Here is a 23,362-nt window from a genome sequence, read left to right on the forward strand (position 1 = left end):
GCTGCGGCGGGCAAAGTTGTTTTTCCCCCTCCCTCACTCTCCCTGAACAGCCCGGTGAAAAAATTGAATTTCCCGCAAAAAAAAAAAAAAAAAAAAAAAAAAAAGGCACCAACTTAGGGAAAAAAAAGGAACAAAACTTTGGAATTTTTTTTTTTTAATTTTAATTTTTTTCTGACAGCCTCTGTCCCTCCCTGCACCCCCTGTCAGTGTCCCGGGGCGGGCTCGGGCCGGGGTCCGGCCGGTGCCCGCCCGAGCGGGGTCAATAACAACGCGCGCGCCGGGCCCGGCCGCGCTCGCTCCGCGACGTCACGGACGCGGTGCGGGCGGGCGCCACAGCCGCGCGCGCGGCGCGGCGCCGGGCGGGGCGGGGCCAGCGGCGGGTGCCGGGGCGCGCGCGGCCGTGCGGGGGCGCTGTGCGCCGCGCGCGCACACAATGGCCGCGCTCCGCACCGGCACCGAGCGCTGCCCCGGGCCGGCCCGCCAGGTGCGCCCTGTGCCTTGGAGAGTTTACATTCGTGTGTGGTGCGTGGGAGTAACCGCGATTGCCAGGGTCACATCAGAAATTTGATGGGTGGAGTTTTGGTTTGTCCTTTTTTAAAACTTCGTAGTGTGTGCTTTTCATCTCGGGTTAGATCAGTGATGAAACCAAGTGTTCCTCTCAGCGATGTACCTTTGGCTAGCAGAAAGGGGCCTGGATTTTTTCCCCTTACGTGTTGTTAACTGCAGCACTTGGCAAAACAGCAAAAAGAGGTGTCTGAATTGTGAGTGTTAGCAACTTGTTGCTGGTATTGTGTTCATTGCAGGTACACTGTTGTATAATTGAGTCTCTGAATTTCTGAAAACGATTTAAGACAAAGGCTGAGCCCTGTTTGTGATGCTCATCAAAGAGAGATTTCCCTTGCTGGTTGCTTGTAGTAGTTCTGAAGTCCAATACTTCTGGAACATAGATAAATTGATAGCTTTTGAATTTACACAAAAGGAGACAGCGCCATCTCCATTTGTAATGCCTCTGATAAGGATAGTTGCCATATACATTTTTTTAATTCTATGACAAATGTTATCGTATGAAGCATAGGGATTTATTGTAGTTAGAGCAGATTTAATTAGAGCATTGCTTTTTTTCTGTAGCAAGAGTTGCACTGGCATAGGCATTTTCACTTGTATGGTGTGGAAGAGTTGACAGCAATTAGCTTGTGGAAAACATAAGAATACATACAAGTATTTTTTAACTTTCTTGAAATCAAATATGAAGAAACTCAACTGGGAATTTCAAATTGCATGTTATATTATGGTATTCTTATTTACTTATTTATTTGTAAGGCTGTTTTACCCATTTCAAGGAGTTGCTTGGTAAAACTTATCAATAACCTTTCTCTTTTATCCTGTAAGTTATAAAGACTTAGAGGCACTGTCTTAGTGTAGCATGGATTTGAGTTTCTTCTATACAGTTAGAGTATAAAAGGATGTGAAAAAAGGAAAAGTGAGGAAAAAAGGACATTTTAAAGTTTGAAGTAAGAAGAGTTGGTGAGAAATAAGTTCATTCAGACCCTTTCCAAGAAGCTTCTTTTCTTTGTGGAGTGCAGGTAAATACCAATTTAGTAAGCATAGGTAATGACATAAGATGAACTTCCTCAAAACTTGGACTTGATGCTGGATGCTTGTATTCACAGAGGTGATGCTGACTAGGTCCTTTCTCTTTTCCTTGTCTTCTGTTCATAACAAAGTTGCCTTAGACTTCCTAATAAACATTTCTAAGTGCTTTCCCACCTTTTCCCTACCTAGATTTTGGAGGAGGCGTGTGTCTGTAATTGGTTACTTTGTTATTGATGTTTCCCTCCACGTGTATTTGTTCTTGCCTCGGTTGTCAAAGCTGCGTGAACTTTGTATTACTTGACATTTTAGGCATGTGAAAGCTGGCACGGAAGTGTATTTGCACATGACAGTTACATTTTGTACAAAAGAAGAGTTTTTCACTGTGTCCTCTTTAAACAAAAACTTATTTGTCTCAAACCAAAGGATTCTTAGCTTTTGAGATAGAGAATGATTGAGCTAATGTGTTTTTTTTTTTAATTTTAATTTTTAATTTTTTCATTAAGATGCCAACTCTTCCTTCTCAAGATGGCACGTTTTGCCATGTTTTGATACCTTTCTCAGACATGAATGCCCTAAGCTTTCACTAAACTTTGTAGAGAGGTTTGAAGGGATAAAAGGCTAAAAAAATAAAATTACCAGTATATGTAGTGTTAGATGTTTGACTTTTATACTGGGAAGGAATGAGGGCTCTGTTTAACTGGGATGAAATTTAATCCCAAGCTTCTCTTTTGCTGTGTACAAAATCATGCTTTTTATTATACCCATATTTTTGAAAAATAATTCCTTTCATAAAAATGAATATATTTTCAAGAGATAGTATTTCTGGTTTTGTCCTTATTTGAAAGCATTTATTTAAGAATTTTTATTGGAGTTAACTTTTTGTTATTAGACTGGAATTCACAGCCTTAGATGTTTTATTTCTGTTACTTAATTTGTGCAAATAATGTTAAATCTGGTGCAATTTTCGTCTTTCAAGTTACTTTAATTTTTCTGTTTGGTCAGTGAAAGTAAATGTTTCATTTTCTTAAATAAGCTAATACCATGCTGTGCATGCTTGTAATGCTGCAGGCAAATATATGAGTTTAGAAATGCTATAATACTTATATTATGTTCTTAAATGATTTTTCTTGAATCCCAGTACTCCTATATTATATTTTTCTAGAGTCAGTATGTGTGGTGAAATAAATAACATGAATATGTCTTTGATAGTGTAGGCTCTTATTTCAGAGTGCTGATCTCATTCTGATGTTGCCAGTATTAAGATTTCTATTTGTGCCATAACTGAAGACCCTGTGACACTTGAGTCCCAGTAGGCCACTGTCAATACAGATCTACCAAGGATGGTGGGACTCTTCAGTAACAGATCTCAGGATGTTTTGTGTTCTTGCTTCTGTTGTGAAAACTTGCAAATTGTAGGATAGCTTATTTTCTCTTTTGAAATATTGAGGTTTTCTTACTATAGGGAACAGAAACTGAGAAATTTTAAGAGTTAACAGCAGAGCAAGGCAGCCCTGTGGATTGTTTAGACGTTGTGGATAAGATGTTTAAGTGTTGGGTTACATTTTTAAGCTTTTTAACACCTTTGTTAGGGCTTTTATTACATGAGCAAGGCTTGGTGCATCATTTGACTCCAGGGTAATTGTTTTTTCCATGTTGCAGTTTCCCTATGGGTGTAGCTGCACTAATTGTATGCTGTGGATGAAAGCTGTGCATTTCTGCTGCATCTTTTGTGTAGGCACGAGTGCTTATCCAAATGTGTGCTTAGCTGGATGAGGCAGCTGGCCTGTCTCAAAAATGAACAGTAATTTTAAGATGGCTCAGCTCTTTTTGTGTGCTACACCATGGGTCTTACCAGCACCACGAGGGAGATGATAGGAGTGAGTGTGGAGGGGTTGGAGAAGGTGTTGCAGTTGCTTCTTCTGGGACCAAAGTAGACTTCATCTGAATGAAACCAACTGTTGAGATTCACTTTGACAATTTGGAGCTACCATAGGGAATGTTGTGGTGGGTTTTTTTGTTTGTTTGGGGTTTTTTTGGTTGTTTTTTTTTTTTTTTTTTTTTGTGTTCATGGTGGTGATGGTGGTGGTTGAGGAGGGAGAAAGCTGGGACTTCAAATAGGATGGCCCAATATGTTTAATAGGCAGTATGTCTTGGTCTCAGGAACTGTTGATGATTGTTTTGCTGACATTTTTGCCTTTCTCTTTTCCAGCCCACAATTATTAATGTGATTTCAAGTAAAAATTACAAAATACTTTTTTCAGGCCATTTCACTGTTCTTTGTTTTTTTGTGGTGCAAACCTCTGCGAAGTTACCAAGAGTATCTGTGGGACTAGGACACTGAGTACATTGCTACTGTGTTTCTTTGTTCATGTAATAGTTAAGTCTTCTAGCAGAATTGTGGTTACTATTTAGAAATTGTTTCTTAATAAGTAACCAGATAGTAAGTGGTTTATTTCTCTAGGAAAGAAAGCTTGTTCTGTAAAGATATTCCAAGAAATAGGGAGCAAAGTTGAGTTGAATCAGAGAGCTACATTATCACCTAGATTTTATTAACAGTATTTTGGGGACAATCTATACAATATTTTGGAAGGTGTTCTGAAAAGCTTGGCACAGTGGTAAGAAAACTGAATTATTCTGATTGTTATCCTTAGCCAGATTTTTGGTCTCATTAACTGTGCTTCTGTTGGACATATGTCAATTTAAATATCTCCTCTGAGTTCTAAAAGACAAATGCCTCTGCTCTACAGATGATTCCCATAGCTGAGAACTTGGGTGATGTTAAAACCTCTCTGTTCAGACCAATATATTTTGATATGGGAAAACACTTGTTTGTTTTAAGTAGCACCACACATTTGTTTGTTCCACAGATAATCAGGAGAAAAGGCCAAGCCAACTGTTTTGTGCTAGTTGTTTCAAACTGGGACTAAGAAACACTGTTGAGATGGGATGAACAGGAATATCAAGTTTCTAAAGTGTAACTTTTGTTTAAATACCCCAAACCCAACAAAAGCCACAAAACATTATGAGCAATTTAAGAAAAGCAAATAGCTACAGGTAATTTAACAGTAACAGGCACAGCTGAACATCTTAGTCCATAAGGCAAAAAATGCTGCCTCTGCTCACACCTTCTCATGTGCTAAGCTTGTGACACACTGTTTATACTAAGGCTTGAGTTCATCTGCTCTGGCCTCACACCTATTGAAAGCATTAAATAGTTGAAAAAATAATGTGTTCTTGGAATGGCTGCTTTCATATAGATGTATTTAATTAGAGAAAGAGTAATCTCAGTAAAATAATAGTCATTCTGATTGGAAATAGTTGTTAAATATTTGTATAGTTTTAGCTCAAGCAGAATTGAAAGTATACAAGAAATAAATAGTTTTGGGGGAAGATGGTTCTCCCTCCCTGTTGTTGGTTGTCCCTGCCCTGTGTCCTCCCTAAGAAAAAGAAAAAAGGGAATGAGCATTCTTCAGAGAAAACTACTTGCATTTTGTTGCAATTCCTAATTTTAAAGTGATAAAGCAGTAGCTGGTGGTACTCTATTAGATTGATGATCTGGTAGAGTACAACAATTACTGTAATTCAATTTGGGGCTTGTTTTGGGTAATATGTTACATAGCAGGGTAGTTCAAGTGGGATAGCTGCTGGTGTTAGTAAGATTGAGCTCTCACATCTTGGAATATAGGTAGCTGACTGACGTAGTTTTTGTTGTTAAATGTCCTTGTGTGGAAATGTGTTTTTCTGAAACATATTTACAGCCAATCTGGTAGTTGAACATGTTGACTGTTAGCAGGGTGAGGGGGGAAACTAACAATTTCTGAGAGAATGTTTCAGTGTGCCGAGTATTTGGAGCACTAGAATAAGGTCATATTTTACTTGCTGTCTAAAACCCTGGTGGTGAATAACTGCATTATGTATAACTAAAGGCTCTAGGTCAAATCACAATTCTTTTGTTTTATTCATTGTGATTCTGATGCTGAATTATGCTGCAGAGTCATGCAGAATGAAAATATAAGCACTTCGGTCTATTTCAAAGGTGCTAAAGATTTGTGTGTTAGTCCAGATAGGGGTGTAGCTGCATTTTGTGTATTCCCGTGCTGCTTGTTTGGAATGGGTGAGGTTGGGGTGAGGTAAAGGGAGAGGTTTGAGGGCAATGTTGCTTCTGATTTTCTATAAAATAATATTTATGCTTAAGATCTGAAAATTCTGTACTTGCTAACAGAGTTTAATTTATATTACAGCAATGATTAAGAAGCATTAACTTATGTGAAAAGACTGTGAGAACAACAAGAGGGTTTATTATTTTACCTTAAAAGCACATCTTCTATACATTTCTTTTGGGAGCACAGACAGAATTAGACACTGAAAAAAGCCTAATAGGGCAAGGAAGAAAAACAAGTAGAATTTCAGCCGAGACTGGCAGAGAAAAAATCCTGCGCTTTTTATGTTGTTTGACATCACAGTTTTGGCATATAAATTTCAAATTCCTGTTTGTAGAGTCCAGTTTTCACTTTCATTTAGAGCTGTATGAATTTTAAATACTTGTACATCTGTTATTTTTTTTCTTTTGCTTTCCTTTCTCTCTTGGAATCATAGATTGATATCCAACCAAATTTTATTCTGTTCTTTCATTCTATTCATTTCAAATTTCATTCTGAATCGTCATGAGCTTTTCTGTTTCTGACAAAGCTTCTAAAGTTACCACTAAAACAAAAAAATATTTATTTTGTTTTGTTTCAATAATCTGACTTGAAAGTACTCTGGATGTGGATTTTTTGCATTGCAGGTATATTTTTGTTGATTCTAGGTTCTTTTTGCAGTTTGTAACTGCAAGAGTTGTTTCCTGGTAGGCTGCACCATGGAACAATCTGAATAATTTTAGTTTAATGTATTAAATAAACTTATCTTGTCCTGTCTTGATTTGTTGCTACGAGGTTGTGGTTATCTTTTCTGCAATTCTCATTTTTCCTTTTTCAAAATTGGGTGAATTTCTGTTACACAATTTTTTAATTAGTGACTTCCACCATAATACTCACACATACAAATTAGCACTGGAACAGACTTCCCAGAGAGACGGATAAAGCCCCAAGCCTGTTGCTGGCTGAGACATTTGGACAGTGCCCCTAACACTATACTTTAACGTTGGGTGTGCCCTGAAGTGGTCAGGCAGTTGGAGTAGATAAAGAATTTTTTTTTTAATGAAGAAATTGTCACCTGGAGAAAATTAATAGCCTGTTCTAAATAAGTTATTCAAGTTCCACATTTTATTTATTTGTAGAAGAAGAAAAGGAAAAATAAATCAGTCCAAATAATGACTTTATTAAATAAGTTTTCTTACCTGATTTTACAGAGAAACAAAGCCTATCTTTTTATTTAAGCTTCTTGTGTGTACTTTAGCTTTATGAAGGAAAACAAGGGCCAAATGTTAACTGTTCATGGTTCATGAAATAGCTCTATAAACTTCCTGCAACTGTCAAGTCTTAAAATGGGCAGTGCCACTTCTGTTTTGGCAAAGTATACAGCTCCCAAGTATTGTTGAATCAGTTTGTTAATGAGCTGCTGCAAATGCTGCTCAGTAGTGAACTATGATTACTTAGACAAATACTGTGAAGAAGCATCACACAACTGCTGCATAATGTGTCATAAATAGCTCTTTTCACACAAATGGACTTAAACTAGAAGAGACTGCAGCGTGGGTGTGAGGTATACATTGAGATCTTTAATACAGATGATCAAGAACAAAACAGACAGATAGCTCTTATCAAAACATTTGCTTTAAAAGCTGCAAAAGGAATTGAGCCTACCTAGTTTCTGCTAAAATAAAAAGTGAGTGCATGGCTGATGACAAATCATGAGAAATATGACTCAAGATGTCAGCTTGCTGTAGTTTTGGAATGTGTCTAAGATTATTTACTTCATTTACTTTAGATTTTGTGAATTTCTTAGGATGTGTAAAACTATAGGATCTTGAGCAGGATAAATGACAACTGTATTGTGTATTTAATTGTGTTATTCATGGTTAAACCAGAAAACTCTGTAGTTTTTAATCTTTGAGAGACGAATTCGGATTCTGCAGATGTAAATTCTTGTTTCAGATGGAATTAAGAAAAGAGCAGTGTTTGTTAAATTTTTGTGCTCCTTTTGATAGGAGAGAGAAGAACAAAAGCTAAGGAAATGGATCAGGGCAGTTGATGGCAAAAATGTATGCAGCTTCATAACTTCTTATGGCTATTTAGATATTTTACAGCTCTCATGCATGTATTTTGACTATGATTACTTCTTTAAGCAGAAAAAAGCATATTGATTTGCTATTCTGATTAATTTTTCTTATCATAATAATTCTGAATTATTTTTTGCCACTCTTCTGTGTGCATGTCTGATGACATTGAATTTAGCAATTTTAAATTAACTGATCTTTACGAAGAGCTGCAATTTTATTTAAGCAAAATAAAATATTAATTTTTTTTTCTAAATAAAACTTTTTTTTTGCTTGTGTGATTTTTGCAAGGTATTGAACTTTTAGGTAGCCAAATTTGGACAGTTTGCAAGGCTATCTACAAATTTAGTAGAATCCATAGAAGGAAAACCCCTTTTTCCAGGAAGCAGCTAAACATTTGCCTGCTGAGGGAGGTAGTAAATAAATTCTTATTTTGCCTTGCTTGCTGTGCAGATTTTGCTTTACTTATTCAATTGTTTTTATTTCAATCCACAAGGTTTTTCTCTTTTACCCATCTGATTTTCTCCACCATTCCACTGCAATGAGAATGAACAAGTGGCTGCAGAAGGCTGAACTGCTGGCCAGTGTTAGACCAAGACAGGAGAGAGAAAACTTTCTCTCCTTCACTAGGAGATTGTGGTGGTGGTGGCAATTACTGGTGTAAGCACGGTTTTTCCAGAACCTCAGTTTTAGATATCAGCACTCTTTATGTTAACAAACTGCTGGAGTACATTAAATGATCGTGGTTGTCAGCAAGATAGGAGAACATTTGATGAAGAATGAGGTTTATTCTGTTAATTTGGTGTAATATAGAAGCATCATTCTGCCTAAGTGTCAGTCAAGACCTCCTCTAGTTACAGAATAACAAAACATCACAAGCTTTTACTTCAGTATTTTGCTGGTTTTCCCCCCTCTTCTGTGAAGTAAAACTGTGAAGATGTATTTCAGGCTGTATGAAGGACAAAACTAGTACATGCCAAATTCTATACAAGAATCTGAGAAACTGAGTCTATTCTCCCTCTTTATTGATTATTTTAATTTGTTTCTTTTATAGTCTAAATTGACAATTTAAATTTTGGATTTTAAAAATGCCATTTCTTAGCCAAAAGCCTTATGTTAGTAGGATTTTTACTGTTGTCACATACATTTCAAAAGCATTCCCCCCCCCCCCCCCCCCCTTATTATTTAAGACAGTTCTCTGATCTAGAATTATGGTAGTTCAAAAGAATAAACTGTTTTTATCTGGCAGTCATTAAAGGCGGTTTATTATCAAGTGGTGAGAAATTATGTTGCTGATAATAGGTTCTTGTTTTTGTACTGTGTAATTATGACCTGTTGCAAAAACTTGTCATGTTTATAGATGCAAGAGGGAAGACATATACCAATTTAGAAGTTGAATTACTTAAGCCAATGTTTTTGTTTCAAAGCTTTAGATGTAAAATAAAGCAAGCCAGTTGTGAAGTTTCAAGATTTTAACTTAGGTAAATTGAGGCAGAATGTTTTTTAATTTTCTTTTACAAAGCTATGTTATTTATTTAGTATTTGTAATTCTTGAGAGAAGTAAATGTTCCTGTCTTTACAATCTTTGTCTCATCTTTATCTTACAGCAACTTAAATTGACCAGACCACTACTTAAGTGTAACATTGAATATATACTTTTAATTTTTTTTACTGTGGTTATAAGGGAGCTTATTAGTGTGACCAATTGTGGCTTGAAGTCAGAAAGTAGTAAATACCAACAGTTCTCTGTATAAAATGGCATGTACTGAATAGAAGAATTAATTAGGACCAGCTGGAATGAATTATTGTACTTAAAGGTCATTATTCCTTTTTATGCTTTTATGTCCTATAATTTTGTTACAAACTTGTGTAACAATCTGGGGGGGGGGAAGATTAAACCAGTAAGGCATCAAAAGTTTTGCATTCTTTCTCAAATGTTCTCTTTGCTCTTTGATGTAATAGGTGAAATACTACAGACACTTGGCACCTGATCACTTGCTTCAAATATGCCATCGACTTGGGCCACTTCTAGAGCAAGAAATTCCACAAAGTGTCCCTGGAGTGCAGACATTACTGGGGGCTGGCAGACAGTCTTTGCTTCGTACAAACAAAAGTATGAAAATTGCATGAGCATTTTGAGACTTCCTGATATTTCATACCTTTCCTGTGGTTTTGCATGAAAAAGCTCACTTGCCTTCATTTTTTGGTGTGATTTTTAACAAACAGGTTGCAAACATGTTGTATGGAAGGGATCTGCTCTTGCTGCACTACATTGTGGAAGGCCTCCAGAGTCCCCTGTAAATTATGGCAGTCCACCTAGTATAGGTAAGTCAATTTTATTCTGGCACTGCCATTTCAATACCTAACTCTCAGGGTGATTGATTATTATGATGGTGAGAGATAAATAGTAGTTCTGTTTATATTTACCCTTGTTACTGTCACATAGCTTACTTCTAGTGTTTCTGTTAAGATGCTGTGTTTCTATACTTATTGTAAAATTTCTTCTGAAGCTAATTTTGTCTTTGAAGTATGAAATTGAATGAAATGTATTTAAACTATGACTGCATACAAACAAAACTCTTTCTTAAAGATATAATAAGGCTGCCAGTAGATAAATAATTATAGTATTATAGGGCAGCAAGGCCTACACCTATTGGTAGGAAAGTAAGTCTGGTAATGGTTACCTTGGGAAAGAATTGAGTCTTGTAGAAGTTATTCTTTTTGCTGTCTGGTCCATTCACTAATTTTGTAGCTGTCCTTTAGCTTTCTCTGCTGTGCTATATCATGAAGGATGCATGTGCTGTATGTACTGTTGAAAAATTGAAAGCTGGAGGTCAGAGGTATTCTAGTTTTTATTTTTAAGCTCTCACATAGTCACTGAAATGTTTGTTAGCTTTCATGTTTTAAGAACAAAGATACACACTTGTTTAGTTGCTAGAAGGATCAAGATGTGATATTTTAGAAGATTCTTTAAGGAGCACCCTTTCTCTTTTTTTCATGTATAGAAAAATGAGCAGAATCACTGGCATCTTTTAATCTTTCTCTATTGATGTCCACTGAAGGGGAAATGATTAAGACCAAATTGTCTGTGTGGATTACACCAGAAAAGGACTAGGTTTTTTTAATAAAATGGTAGCTGCAGATAGATGTGCAGTGTTGGATGAGAGTGGGCAGAGAATATCCAGTTGATTGGCTCTGGATCAGGTGCAGCTGCTGCTGCAAAGACAAAGGTTTCTGTCTTGGCAAAAAAAAAGAGAAGATTTGCAGATGTATTGGGAAATGAATATATAACAAAGTATGTGAAAAAATGATTTACATACTATATATAGTATAATGATATAAATATGTAGGCAGACACTATTAAGAACAGACTTTTTTAATGTGGTAACTTGCCATGGCAATTCTTCAATCTCTAAACTCCTTCTGGAGGCTTTTGGTAGCCTCTAAGTTTTTAATGAATTTAAATAGATACACATAACATGTATAAAATGTAAAAATCAAGAGAGGTTAATTTGGGCTATTTGTATTTTTTCTTCAGTTGAAGGAATTAAAAATCAAATATCAAATATACACCATTACACTTAATCCAGAGAATTATAGTTATCTCACAACAGCTGGACCAGAACCATGCTATAACTAAACTCTCAGGTTCAGCACAGCCAGTTTTGACTTGCTAGATGGCAGAGTGTTTAGTGTCCTAGTAGCATTTCCATTTTAAGGCACAAGTTACACGCTTTCCATATTTCTGTAGATGCTTGGACTGTAGGCTGAGAAAGTGGTTTTTGCTTGCTGTTTAGAGCTGAGCTTTAAGAACTCCTTAGCTGGTATGTGTATTGATCAGCACAATTGATCAACCCTAATGTAGCACCTGCATCATTCAATGTGGTTTTGTTTAGAGCCACTAGTTTTGTATTCACTTAGAGGATATTTTCTGTATTGTGCTCTAGGTGTGTAGGAGAAAATGCTTGTTGTTGGTTAGAAAATCCTTCCCTTCTTGAGTGGTTGTGCAATGGCTTGATGATAATAGTCTTGGAAAATCTTGGGCTATTTTTGCAAGGTGACTGTAGGACTGAGCTTTTTAATAGCTAAGATTTCTTTAGTGGTTGCTTGGCTTTTCTTGTGAAGAAATGTTGAAACATGTTGGAGGAATCAGAATGATTGAGGACTGTTTTATGTTGTACTGTGGCTTACAGTGTATGGTAGCTGGTGTATACTTTTTAAAGGGAAAAAGATCAGTGTATGAGATCCATGGTAGCTGAAGTTCAAAGAAAGCTGTAGAGCTGCTGTGGTAGTGAAAGAAAATGTTAAGAAAAATAACTTTCAGACTCTTTTTAGAGAAGAACAAGTCAGGCTTTCTAAATAAATGTTATTTTTATTGAGCCTTTTGCAGAGCACTGAATGTTTGCAAAATTACAGTTATTTCAAATACCACTTTTTCCATGACCAGTAATTTCCTTTTCCAAACATTCATATAAGTGCTGATAACTGAATGTTTTCAACTGTGAAGTGTATTTGAATTTTTGGGATATTTGGTTCAGAGCTGTATGCTAAAGCATTTACTTTTTATGTATCTTATTCTGTCTACTCTGATCTCTCAATAAAATAAGGAACCTGAATAACACTTCTTTTATAAATTGAATTAGATTTTCTTTTCTGTTTCCTTAAATAACTTCCAGTTTTCCCCTGAGAAGACTACATTTTATATATATAAAAAGTTAGAACCTTTTATTATTCAGGCTGTATGTATTTCAGGTAGATAACCTACTAATGTTTAAGGAACAGGAATAAAGACACTGAAATTCTTCTGTATTGTCCAGGACAACTTAACTTACATTTCAGTGAATGTGCAAAGTTGTTAATTTATTTCCTAGCCTGATGAATCAATGCAGGTATGATGCTGATGGGGTATTATTTAGAATTATTTTTGTGTATATTGTGCCACCTGCCTTGTAGGTAGCTGGCTTATACCAATTAAAATAGATCGGTACAAGTACTTATTTCCCCTGGAAACTGTACAGTATCTGTAGAACATGATGAAAAGTAAAACTTGAATATGGAATAGTCTTTGTCTGGTTGGGCTTGCTTGTGTATATCCTATAAAAAAGTTGGTGAAGTGCTCAATAAAGAGCAAAAGCAGCTAAATCCTATACTAATTTGTTTTGCTAAAGGTCTCATTTTTGTGGATGAAGAAAGAGAAAGAGAGCTCTTTTTCAGTAATTTTTGGGAACTGCTGAAAAAGGAACAAAGCTAAGCATAAACCTTCGAGAGCTTTGAGCTCAGAGCTCTTGGGAAAGTGACCACTTGGGTGTGAGGATCTGAATGAGACTTGCTGTTTGTCCCAGACAAAGAAGATGTTTTTTTTTCCTGACCTGCAAAAAATATCTGTCTTCCAAAATCAGTATTTCACAGTTTTGCAGAGTAATCTGTCTCAAGAAAAGTTCTGAGAAATTTTACACTTTTTTCAGTATGCTTATTAACTGGTACTGCTGTTTTGGCTGTAAAGAGAATGCCAGGTTCTGAAAGCAGTGTAAATGTCTTTTTTTAGAAATGCATTAAATACTTTAGGCCTAAAAACTAGCTGCCCAGTACTTTGTGCAACTCTATTATCCTGTTAACCATAGGAAGAAAATAAAGGCAAAGACTGCATTTCTATTAAAAGATGTGTGTAAAACTAACATCTTGTTATACACATTTAGTCATGTCTAGAGTGAATTATACTAAAGTAAATGACTTGTTAGTGTGCAAGAATAAATAAGCGGTAGAAGTCATGGAACTCTGGGTAAAGTACCAATGGAACTATATAGTGAAAGCAACTGAGGTATTACTGAAGTCAGGGAACTTTGGAAGATGGTGTAGCTTTCATTTATTTTTGTTTTCTGTCTCTTGAAATATCTCACCTTTTTCCCCTCTGAATTAGGAAGAGTTGGCAGTTGCTTTCATCAAGCAAATGAATATTGTATGGGAAGTTTGAGGTGTATATAGAATTTTTGTGTTTTCAGAAATACTCCAGTTAGAAGTTGATATTCTTTTACCTTCATGATTTGACCAGAGACAAGTTTTGGCTTGATAACATAGCAAGCTTAATCCTTTTACTTGGTTGACAGTCATGTCTAAGTCAAGAGACTTGGAATACCATATAGAGTTTGAAAGCTGAACAGAGGAATGGTAGGAAGTTAGAACTCAGTTCAAGCTTGGATGTCTTTGAAGAGGGGAGAAAAAAAGCCTTCAATGGCACCAAACAGAATGCTTGATACATTCAGCTTGGAGAGTGGAAGGAGTTGTCTAGCAGTCTCTACTACTATTTTTTACAGCTCTGAATTCTGTGGTATTCATTAGAGGCCTGTCTAGCCTCTTAAGTTAATGAAACTTGATTCAATAAGGGTAAGAGTTGTAAGTGAATTATATCCTTTGGGTATCCTTCCAGGATTCTTCTGAATCTGGTTCTATTTTTGTGTGACTGGATAGGGAATGAAGTTGGATTCTGGTTTTCAGAACAGAACTTCCATTAGTTAAATACAACTCCAGACAGGAAGAAAATGAAAGCTTGTGTAGGCATTTAAAAAATGTAACCTATATATGGTACAAAATTAAATTTGATTTGTCACTGGATAGTGGATGAGGCAGATTACTGTCCCCCATCTTTAAGGCATATTCCATATTCAATGATAAGGCCACGTAAATAAGGAGGTAGAATTGATCATTTTGGTAAAATTAGAAAGTAGAAAGGAAGCAAAGTGAAAAAAAAGAGGGCTAATACTGCCATATCTTTCAGACCCCCAAATTTATCATCCTTTTAACAGATTTCTGTTTTTCTTTGAGCTGCCTGTTCTGTTTGGGGTGTGAATGAGTTAGAGAAATTCTGAAACTTTGAAGGCATTAATTTGGTGCCTGTTGCATACCTTTTGAGTGGGAGAAAATCTATACTCTTATAAGTTCCACTGAAAACTCCCCCCACTTCCATCAGCTTTGTTTGATTTTTACATTGTTCCACAGGAAACCAAACAAATAAGGTGTTTTTGACACTTTGAGATGTGTGGTTTTGAGATTAAGGTTGTTGGCAGCAGTGAATTTTGACAGCAGAAGCAATATTTTAAAAACAAAGTTGCATTTTAGGTTCCTGAGTGGCCCTTATGAAAAAAGGAATTTAAACTTCTACATTTAGAGCCTTTAGATCAAGAAGGGCAGGTTTTTTTCTCTACCCTGCTTGGTTTTTTAACTCTAGAGATTCAAGATTCTGAGCAATATTTGGCCCTTCTTTCAAAGTAGGGTTAGACTGGATGATTTTTATAGGTCCCTTCTGACTTCAACCATTCTGTGATTTTGCTGTAACGGAAGTTGGAGTTCTTCTGGCAATAAAGGTGGTGAGGGATATGAATCAACACATGAAGCTTTTCAGGTCTGTCAGCAGTAGGAGGAGCAGTAGTCCTGCTGCTGAATGGGACAGGGACCTGAAGTAGGATGAGAAGGAGACTTTATAGAATGAAAGTTGCGTCCTCCTCATCTCAGTCCCTGGGCAAGTGATGAAGCAAATATTTCTGGAGGTCAAGGTAGGAAAGGACAGGTACATGGTTAAAAGTTGTTGGTATTGATCTAAGAAGGAGAAATTATGCCTGACTAGCCCAATAACCTATTAAAGGAGATGAGGGGCTTGGAGATTAGGGGACAGTAGTGAATGCTATTTATCATGAGTTCAGCAAGGCTTTCTGAACAGACTTCTATAACATTCCCAATGACAAACTGAAAAGATGTGACAGAACTGCTGGGGTCAAAGGGCTGTGATCAGCAGAGTGAATTCCAGTGTCTGGCACAAGAGCCAGTCCCTAACGGTGCACCCCAGAGGTTGATGCAAGAACCAGTATTATTCAACATCTTCATTAATAGCTTGGATGATGGAACATAACTTGGATGATGGAAAAAGTTTGTCAAGCAGGAGTAGTGAATGATTGAGGAGGACTTTGACAGAGTGGAGAAATGGGTCAACAAAAATCGAATGAATTTTCAGAAGAGAAGAGCAGAGGTCCTGCCCCTGGGGAGGAATGATTTCATGTACCAGTGGATATACTGGGGGTTGACTGCTGGAATGCAGCTGAGGAAAAAACGACTTGGCTGTCCTGGTGCTGAATGTGTCAGACACAATGTGACCTTGCACACAAATCCTGGGTTGCTGGAGGCAGTGCATTGCCATTAGTTTGTGGGTGTTCTTTCCCCTCTACTCAGTGCAAATGAGATCACACCTGGAGTGCTGGATCCAGCTCCTCAGGAAAAGACCTACATGGACAGTCTGTTAACTGGTCTCTCAAAGGACCAGAAAGGTGATGAAGAAATTGAGGTGTCTGTTGTACAAAGAGGAGCCAAGAGACCTGGACTTGTTTAGCCTTGAGTAGAGAAAGTGTGGCATGGGCAGGATGGTGGTGGTAGTATCATTGGTTACAAATACTTGAATTGGAGCATGCAATGAAGATGGAGCCAGACTCTTCTCATCAGTGCATCCTGACATGACAGATCATGAACCAAAACTGAAATAGAGGAACTTCAATTTAAACATAAGAGAACAGCTTTGGGGGGTGATAAGATCTCTGGCACAGGTTGCTCAGAGAGGTTGTGAAGTCTCCATCCTTGGAGATTCAAAACTGGACTGGATGCAGCACTGAGCAACCTGCTCTAGCTGACCCTGCTTGAGCAGGGGGCTTGGAATACATTGGGTTCCTTCCCACCTCGGCCAATGGTTGGGTGGTACTAGACTGTATCAGTCTTGGAGGCTGGTCATAGTATAGAAACATAAGCCCATAAGTTACTAAAACATGAGTTACTAAAAGCTAGAAGCCACTTAATTTTGTTTGGAACCAGTTAGTAAGGAATTGTTAGCAAATTAAAATAATAAAATTTGTGAATAAGTTTCACAATGTCAACAAATTCACAGCTTTCTCAGACACTGGCTTTCACTGATTATTAAATATGAAGAATTCTAATTTTGAAACCAGAATATCATTTAGGAGTAAGTGGTTGTTTATCATACTGTGTTTTGTAACAACCACTTAGTAAAATCTGTTTTTTAATCTATTTTCTATTTTATTTATTTATTTTAAAAACAGAACCTTATGTGTAAGTAGAAGATGGGAATGTAAACCTAAGGTAGTATTAATTTCCGTGTCCATTTCACAGTTCCCTTCCAGCAAGGAGCATGCAATCTCTATTCTCTTGTTTTCTTCTTTACAACTCTTCCCTTTTAGTTGGTTGACTCATTGTAAGGTCCAACCAGCATTCTCTAATGCATCCTGGGATAAAGTATAATCTTCCTTCCCTCCCTTATGTAGTTTGTGGCTCCCACTGCAACCATTTAACTACTTATACCTTGTCATTCTTTCTGTGATTACAGCTTTTTCATACTGACTCATCTGTGTGAGGCCAAGCAAAGACAGAAGAGTGCTAATATGGCTAAAACAAGAGAGATTAGACTTGCTGTTGCAGAGTTTTCTGAATTCATTGTTTTCAAATGCAGTTAAAATCTAGCTAAATAGCGTAGAGACTTGACAAGTGTTGAGGTAACAATTATTATAAAACCAAGGGCCTATAATTTGTACAAAGCCATTATTATGACAGTGGGTAGCCTTTTTCATCTTGGCTTGGACAAGAAAAATCAAGTTTGTTGTTTGGATGCAGGAATTTTTCCCACAGGTATTTTTGATTTTTACCTGTACTCTGGAAGGGGAAAAAAGGTTAATGTGCTAGCGTAATTTGCAGGTGTTTGCAATAAAATTGGGAATTGGTTAGAGAAATCAGGATAGATTCTTGGCACTTGGCAAAGTTGATAAGAGTAAATATAAGGGTAGTTAAATGAAAGGGATATTAAAAAACAGTGGTGGATGTAAGAATTCCATTTTAAATAACCAGAAGATACCCCCCAGTTTAGGAAGTCTTAAAAGTTAGGTGTTTATGGATAGTGCTTAAACCTGTGGGAGATTGATTCTTCCCCTCCCCTCTGCTAATTGCATGAACTTGGTAAAAAAATTCTTCCCAGAGAATGTAAGTTCATAATACTGTGGAGTTTTTTTTTTTTTTCATGTCAGATTGTTCTTTAATTCACTTAGTTTTATTTTTAACCAGTTTTTTACACGTTTTAAATTTTGATCAAGGCTAAAGAGTAAGATGGATTCCAGTATTGTTTCTAGTGTCACAGTATTCCCTTTTATATCCCCTGGTAGGTTGATTGTTACTGAACAAGGGCTATTTCACCTGTTGAGTTTCCCAGGGATATGTGAACTAGTAGCAAGTTGCCCATTGGTGATTGGCATCAGTGAGACCATTCTTAGAAATACTGGCTTGTGTTCTGCTAAAATTATCTTCTCCAGTGTTGCCAAAAACCCCCCAAAACTAAACAACTCACTCCCATAAACTCTCTCAAGCTTGAAGTTGATCTCAAGTATTTCAGAAGTTTTTTATAAATTCAGGTGTATATTAAAAATTGCATTCTTATGTAAAGCCATTTGTTGTTTTATTCTAAAGTCTCCCTGCAGTCTTGTTTCATTGACATATCTCTACAAATTAAACTTTTAGCTAAGCTTTTTTCAGTCTTTGTGAGCTATTGTTTCATTTGAAGGCATTGGGATATCCATCAACCATATCCATCTTATATTAAAAGTAGACAAAATTTCTGTGTGGTTTGGGATTATTGTGTAAACTCACTTTGTTGGGACCATGACCTTTATTCTCTTTGTGTGTGTGTACTTGTTTGGTTTCTTTTTTTGTGTGTTTAATTCTTTTGTTGAGGATTTTTTTCTAAACACATGATGATTTGTCAGGTACCAAAACTAGATTTATCTTGTGCCTAAACTAATCTTGGTTTCCTGCTGTTCTGCAGTAGATTGCTGGCAAGGGAAAAGTTTGTCATAAAGCAAATGCAACTGCATCTTTTTCTGGTATGAGGGAAGGGTGAAAAAACAGTAGAGCCTTAAGACAGCAAATGCTTCTTGACTAAAAGTGCTTTACTCTACAGCTAATAATTCCATTTCTTCACAGAGCTTCTTGAACTAGGAAGAATTCCTTGAATTAGGGCCAGAGGCCAATGGACTTGGCACTTGGCTATAACACAAGAAGCTTGTGGTTCTTACAGAGTTGCTACAATTCCACTGTAAAAATTGGCATATCTGACATAGTTTGACCTGTGCTGGCTCATGAACCACTGTTCTGTTGGTCTGGGCCAAACCCGAGCAGTGTGAGGGGTTTATAGCTCTCTTGCAGTTGATACTAGGGAGCAAGTTGTCCATGAGCCAGCAGTGCCCTTGTGGCCAAAAAGGCCAGTGGTGTCCGGGGATGCCTTAGGAAGACCATTTCCAGCAGGTCAAGGGAAGTGATCTACTCAGCCCTGATGAGGTCAGTCTGGAGTGCTCTGTCCTGTTCTGGGATTGTCAGCACAAGAGAGATATGGAGGTCTTGGAGTGGGTCCAGTGGAGGGCTATGAGGATGATTAAGGGACTGGAGTGTCTCTCTCTGAGATAAATATGACAGGCTGAGAGAGCTGGGCCTCATCCTTGAGAAGCAATAACTGAGAGGTGACCATATCAATGTCTGCTGGTATCAGAAGGAAGGGTGCCAAGAGAAAGAAGCCAGGCTCTTCTCAGTGGTGCTGAGCAATAGGACAAGAGGGATCAGGCAGAAACTGATGCACAGAAGCTTAGGCCTGAATCTGAGGAAGAACTTCTTCCTTGTATGGGTGACTATGCACCCATACAGGTTGCTCAACAACACAGAGAGGTTGTTGAGCCTCCCTCACTGGAGACGTGTCAGAACTGTCTAGGTGCAGTCCTGTGCCATGTGCTCTGGGATGGCACTGCTTGAGCAGGGAAGTTAGACTGGATGACTGACTGTGGTCCTTTCCAAATTTCTTTAAATCATCCGACACCATTCAGTGTGTGAATGTTATATTATGTGCCTTGTCACAGTTCTGTAGATTATAAAATGTATCACCATTGCCATTCTTTGGTCCGATAGGGATATGGAGTGTGACTAATGTTTATGTATCCATGCAGAGAAATATTATACTTTGTTGCTTTATTACTGCATGAATAGCAGTTTAAAATTAATTTCAGTGAGCTTAATTTTCTTCTCTGACATTCTTGATGAAAGATTTCCATTTTGTTAAACTGAGTTCTTGCTCTTGGAACTTGTTAGCTTTTAAACGTGAAAAATATCACCAAGTTCTTTGATACAAAGTTTTGTTAGTCAAACTCAGAAATTTCTGTAGGTTTTGGTAAATTCATTTGTAAATTTTTGTTTGGTGGTTTTGTGTGCGTATATGTTTAGCTGTAGTGGGAAGCAGGATTCTTAAAAAATGAACGGTCTTACAAGTGATTGGTAAATGTTTGAGCAGACCTCAAGAAGCAGGTTGCCTTGGAGAAGATTTGAATGTGTGCTGACCTTCAGTTAATAACTATGGGGAAGCTTTTACACTTTTTATATTTGAAGTACGTTACTCCTTCATGGAAGCTGCCTCAGTACTCCTGAATTTGGGCTTCCACTTCAAGTTCAAAGTTATATTGAATATTTGTACTATGCCTTGCAATTCAGTACTTTTTCCCTGTCTGAATCATAGGCTACTTTTGTATTTTTCTCTAACTGGGGCAAAATGAGAATTGCTATACTAAGCTGTTCATATGCACAGGTGGTCCAGTGTTAAAATAAATTTTCCATCCTTGTCAAGTATTTTAGTTTATGAATGCAATGTAAATGTGTCTCTTCTTTTTCCTTTACCCATTTGGTAGTGGATACCCTGTTTTCAAGAAAACTAAATGGAAAATACAGACTTGAACGCCTTGTTCCAACTGCAGTCTATCAACATATGAAGATGCACAAACGAATTTTGGGACACTTATCTTCTGTATACTGTGTAACTTTTGATCGGACTGGCAGGCGAATATTTACTGTGAGTACAAAATCTTTCTTTTTGTAGATTCTTTTCATTTTTAAGTACACATAATATGTCACCTAGTTGTTTCCAAAACCTGAATATAGGATAGATACAATGATGATGAATGAAAAGCAGAATAAGTCCTTTACTACTGTTCCTCTCATATTTGCTTTTTAATAGCCATGCTGGTTTACACTCTAAAATAGTTTTGGCATATGTATCTGAACACTAGAGATGTGATGGTGGTTGCTGATGTGTGTAGTTCATTGAGAAAAATGTTCATTTTCAATGGAAAGGATTTACTCTGTTTGGGTTCTTTCTTCTGGCTTTGTTTAGCAAAAACATAAGCAAACAAGGAACTGCCACCACAGAATTAGATTAGGAAGTCAGAGAGAGAATAATCACATGCTGTGTTGTAACAAATGTTGGTTCACAACAAATTGTCTTTATGAAATCCTAGGAACTTTTTTCAATACTAGTGTTTTTAGTATTTTTAAATATTTGCCTTTTTTTGTGTTGTTACGTCATAAATTCTAGACAGATGTCTGAAATCAGTACTGAAATTGCAGGTTTTCAAAGGAATGGGATTTATAGAACCACATAGATGTCAGTGTAATATTTAGATTTCTTGGTGAGTAGTCAGTTTCAGTAGAGACAAAGCTTTCATAAACACACTTCATGCCAGTCCAGGATGCTTTGGCTGCATTTATTGGGTTCCTACAAACACTGGATGTAATTGATACCTGTGTGGATTCAGGAGCTTGATTGTGTCCTTCTAACCTCATGTCAGATAGCTTGAACAATGCTGATAGAAGTATAGTTCAGGTTTCCTATTTTGCCTTGCAGTCCTAAATTCTAAAATTCTTTCAAGGCAGTTGTAAATATGATTCTCCCTTTTGCCCACATGTATCTTGCTGTGTCTCATGGGGAAATGTGTGGTTGAAGGAATGGGACACCTTGCAGTGTTCTGAACAGGCTTATTTATTAGTTCACTTGTTACTTCAGGCATAGAAGAGATTAATTTTCATATTTATTTTGTTTTTCTCACCAAGCTGAATCACAGGCATTAAAATCTCATGTCCTGTGGTTTATACATGATTTACTTGCCAGGAAATAGGCTCTGTGTTGTGGGTTTATTTTGTATATGACATGGCAGAATGCATGAAAGAAAAAAACTGCTGTTACTGTCAAGAAAATTCTCTCATGAAATCTAAGAGAGAAGTAGAACAACCTGGAATAAAATGGGAGATGGAGATGGGTGATATGTTTCTGCAACCCCAGAGTTTTGCTGGCATTCCTTTGCTGACTGGTGTCCTGGTCTAGTTGCTTGAAAGAAAGTTCCCAGTTTAGATCATGATTACTTCAGGTGTTAAATAAAGTGGCCATAGATATTAATTGTGGTTGCTGAATTTTCATTTTGGAGGGCCTAGGACTGAGCAACTTATCTCTGCACTTTGAGGTAAATCCAGTCTTCTTCGGGTGGATGTTTAAGGGGTTGTTGGCAAATGGTTATAATCCACATTTCATTAAAACCCAAGTTACTCTAGCTGGCCTCATATAGTCAGTGGATAAACAGTCATGAACTGTTGTGTTGTAATTGCATCTGTATGAAGAAATGGTGCCAGTTCTTTTCAATCTAGACCACTGCAACTACTGAAGTCTCTGGTGTGGTATGTAAATTTGTGTGCATCAGTGGGGAATTGTTCTTGCCTTACATTTTTACTTTGCAGTCTTCAGTGTGATGTTAGTTAGTCACGTTGTTTTATATTTGTAATTGATTCTGGAAACTGCATCATAATTGTTTCCTGTTCCACCTGACATCTGAATGATTGAAAGGCTCTAAATTCAAGCTTTGTTCATGTTCTATTTCAAGTTAAAAGGAAAAAAAGGTGTTCTCAGCACTTTTTTGAGTCATAGTCATCTGGGGGATGTTGTCCTTGATAGAAAGATGTTACTTCTATTTTGCCTAAAGACAGTGGAAATGCGACAGTTACCAGCTTAGTTGGTCTTTATTGTGTTCATGTAGCAAGGTTGTGGTGCTGGGGGGCTTCTGTGAGAAGTTGCCAGAAGCTTCTTCCATGTCTGGCAGAGCCAATGCCAGCTGGCTCCAAGAGACACCCACTGCTGGCCAAGGCTCAGCACATCAGTGATGGTGGTAGTGCCACTGGGATAATGTATTTAAGAAGGAGAAGAAAAATCCCAGGGTGGCTGCAGTTGGGAGAGAGGAGTCAAATAAGTGAGAGAAACAGTCCTGCAGGACCTTATCATGAATGAAAGAAGGAAGAGGAGGAGTTTCAGGTGCTGGGATAGATACTCCCTTGCAACCTGTGGGGAAGACTGTGGTGAGGTAGCTGCTCCCCTGCAGCTTGTAGAAACTTTGTGTTCTGGTTCTACTGAAAAGCATGACTTGCAGAACCCATGCACAAAAATATTGTCTTCTCTAGTTCCTGCACTACTTAAATTTCTGACTGCAAATACCTCCTTTTCTCCTCACCTTTATTTTCCTGTCTCTGCTGAGATTGTTCTTTCTAGGGAATAATAAACAGCATTGTGTAATAGTCTGTAGGATTTCCAACCCAAGATTAATTTGTGTGTTGCTTGGCAGTTTCACTTCATCCCACAAGTGTGTGTAATGGTAGGAAAATGAA

The 23,362-nt window shown here is 37.3% G+C and overlaps 1 protein-coding gene across 3 annotated transcripts in view; it reads left to right on the forward strand.

The window, feature by feature from the left end:
* The window catches only part of PHIP (pleckstrin homology domain interacting protein), a 108,369-nt gene that overhangs the window by 905 nt on the left and 84,102 nt on the right, over positions 1 to 23,362 (forward strand). For all 3 annotated transcript variants that reach the window (XM_063152879.1, XM_063152881.1, XM_063152880.1), the window contains exons 5-7: positions 9,773 to 9,923; positions 10,037 to 10,135; positions 20,569 to 20,729. In XM_063152879.1, coding sequence (XP_063008949.1) covers positions 9,773 to 9,923; positions 10,037 to 10,135; positions 20,569 to 20,729 — 411 coding nt within the window. The remainder of the gene's footprint in view (positions 1 to 9,772; positions 9,924 to 10,036; positions 10,136 to 20,568; positions 20,730 to 23,362) is intronic.

Source organism: Melospiza melodia, chromosome 3, assembly GCF_035770615.1.
Source record: "Melospiza melodia melodia isolate bMelMel2 chromosome 3, bMelMel2.pri, whole genome shotgun sequence".
NCBI lineage: Eukaryota > Metazoa > Chordata > Aves > Passeriformes > Passerellidae > Melospiza > Melospiza melodia.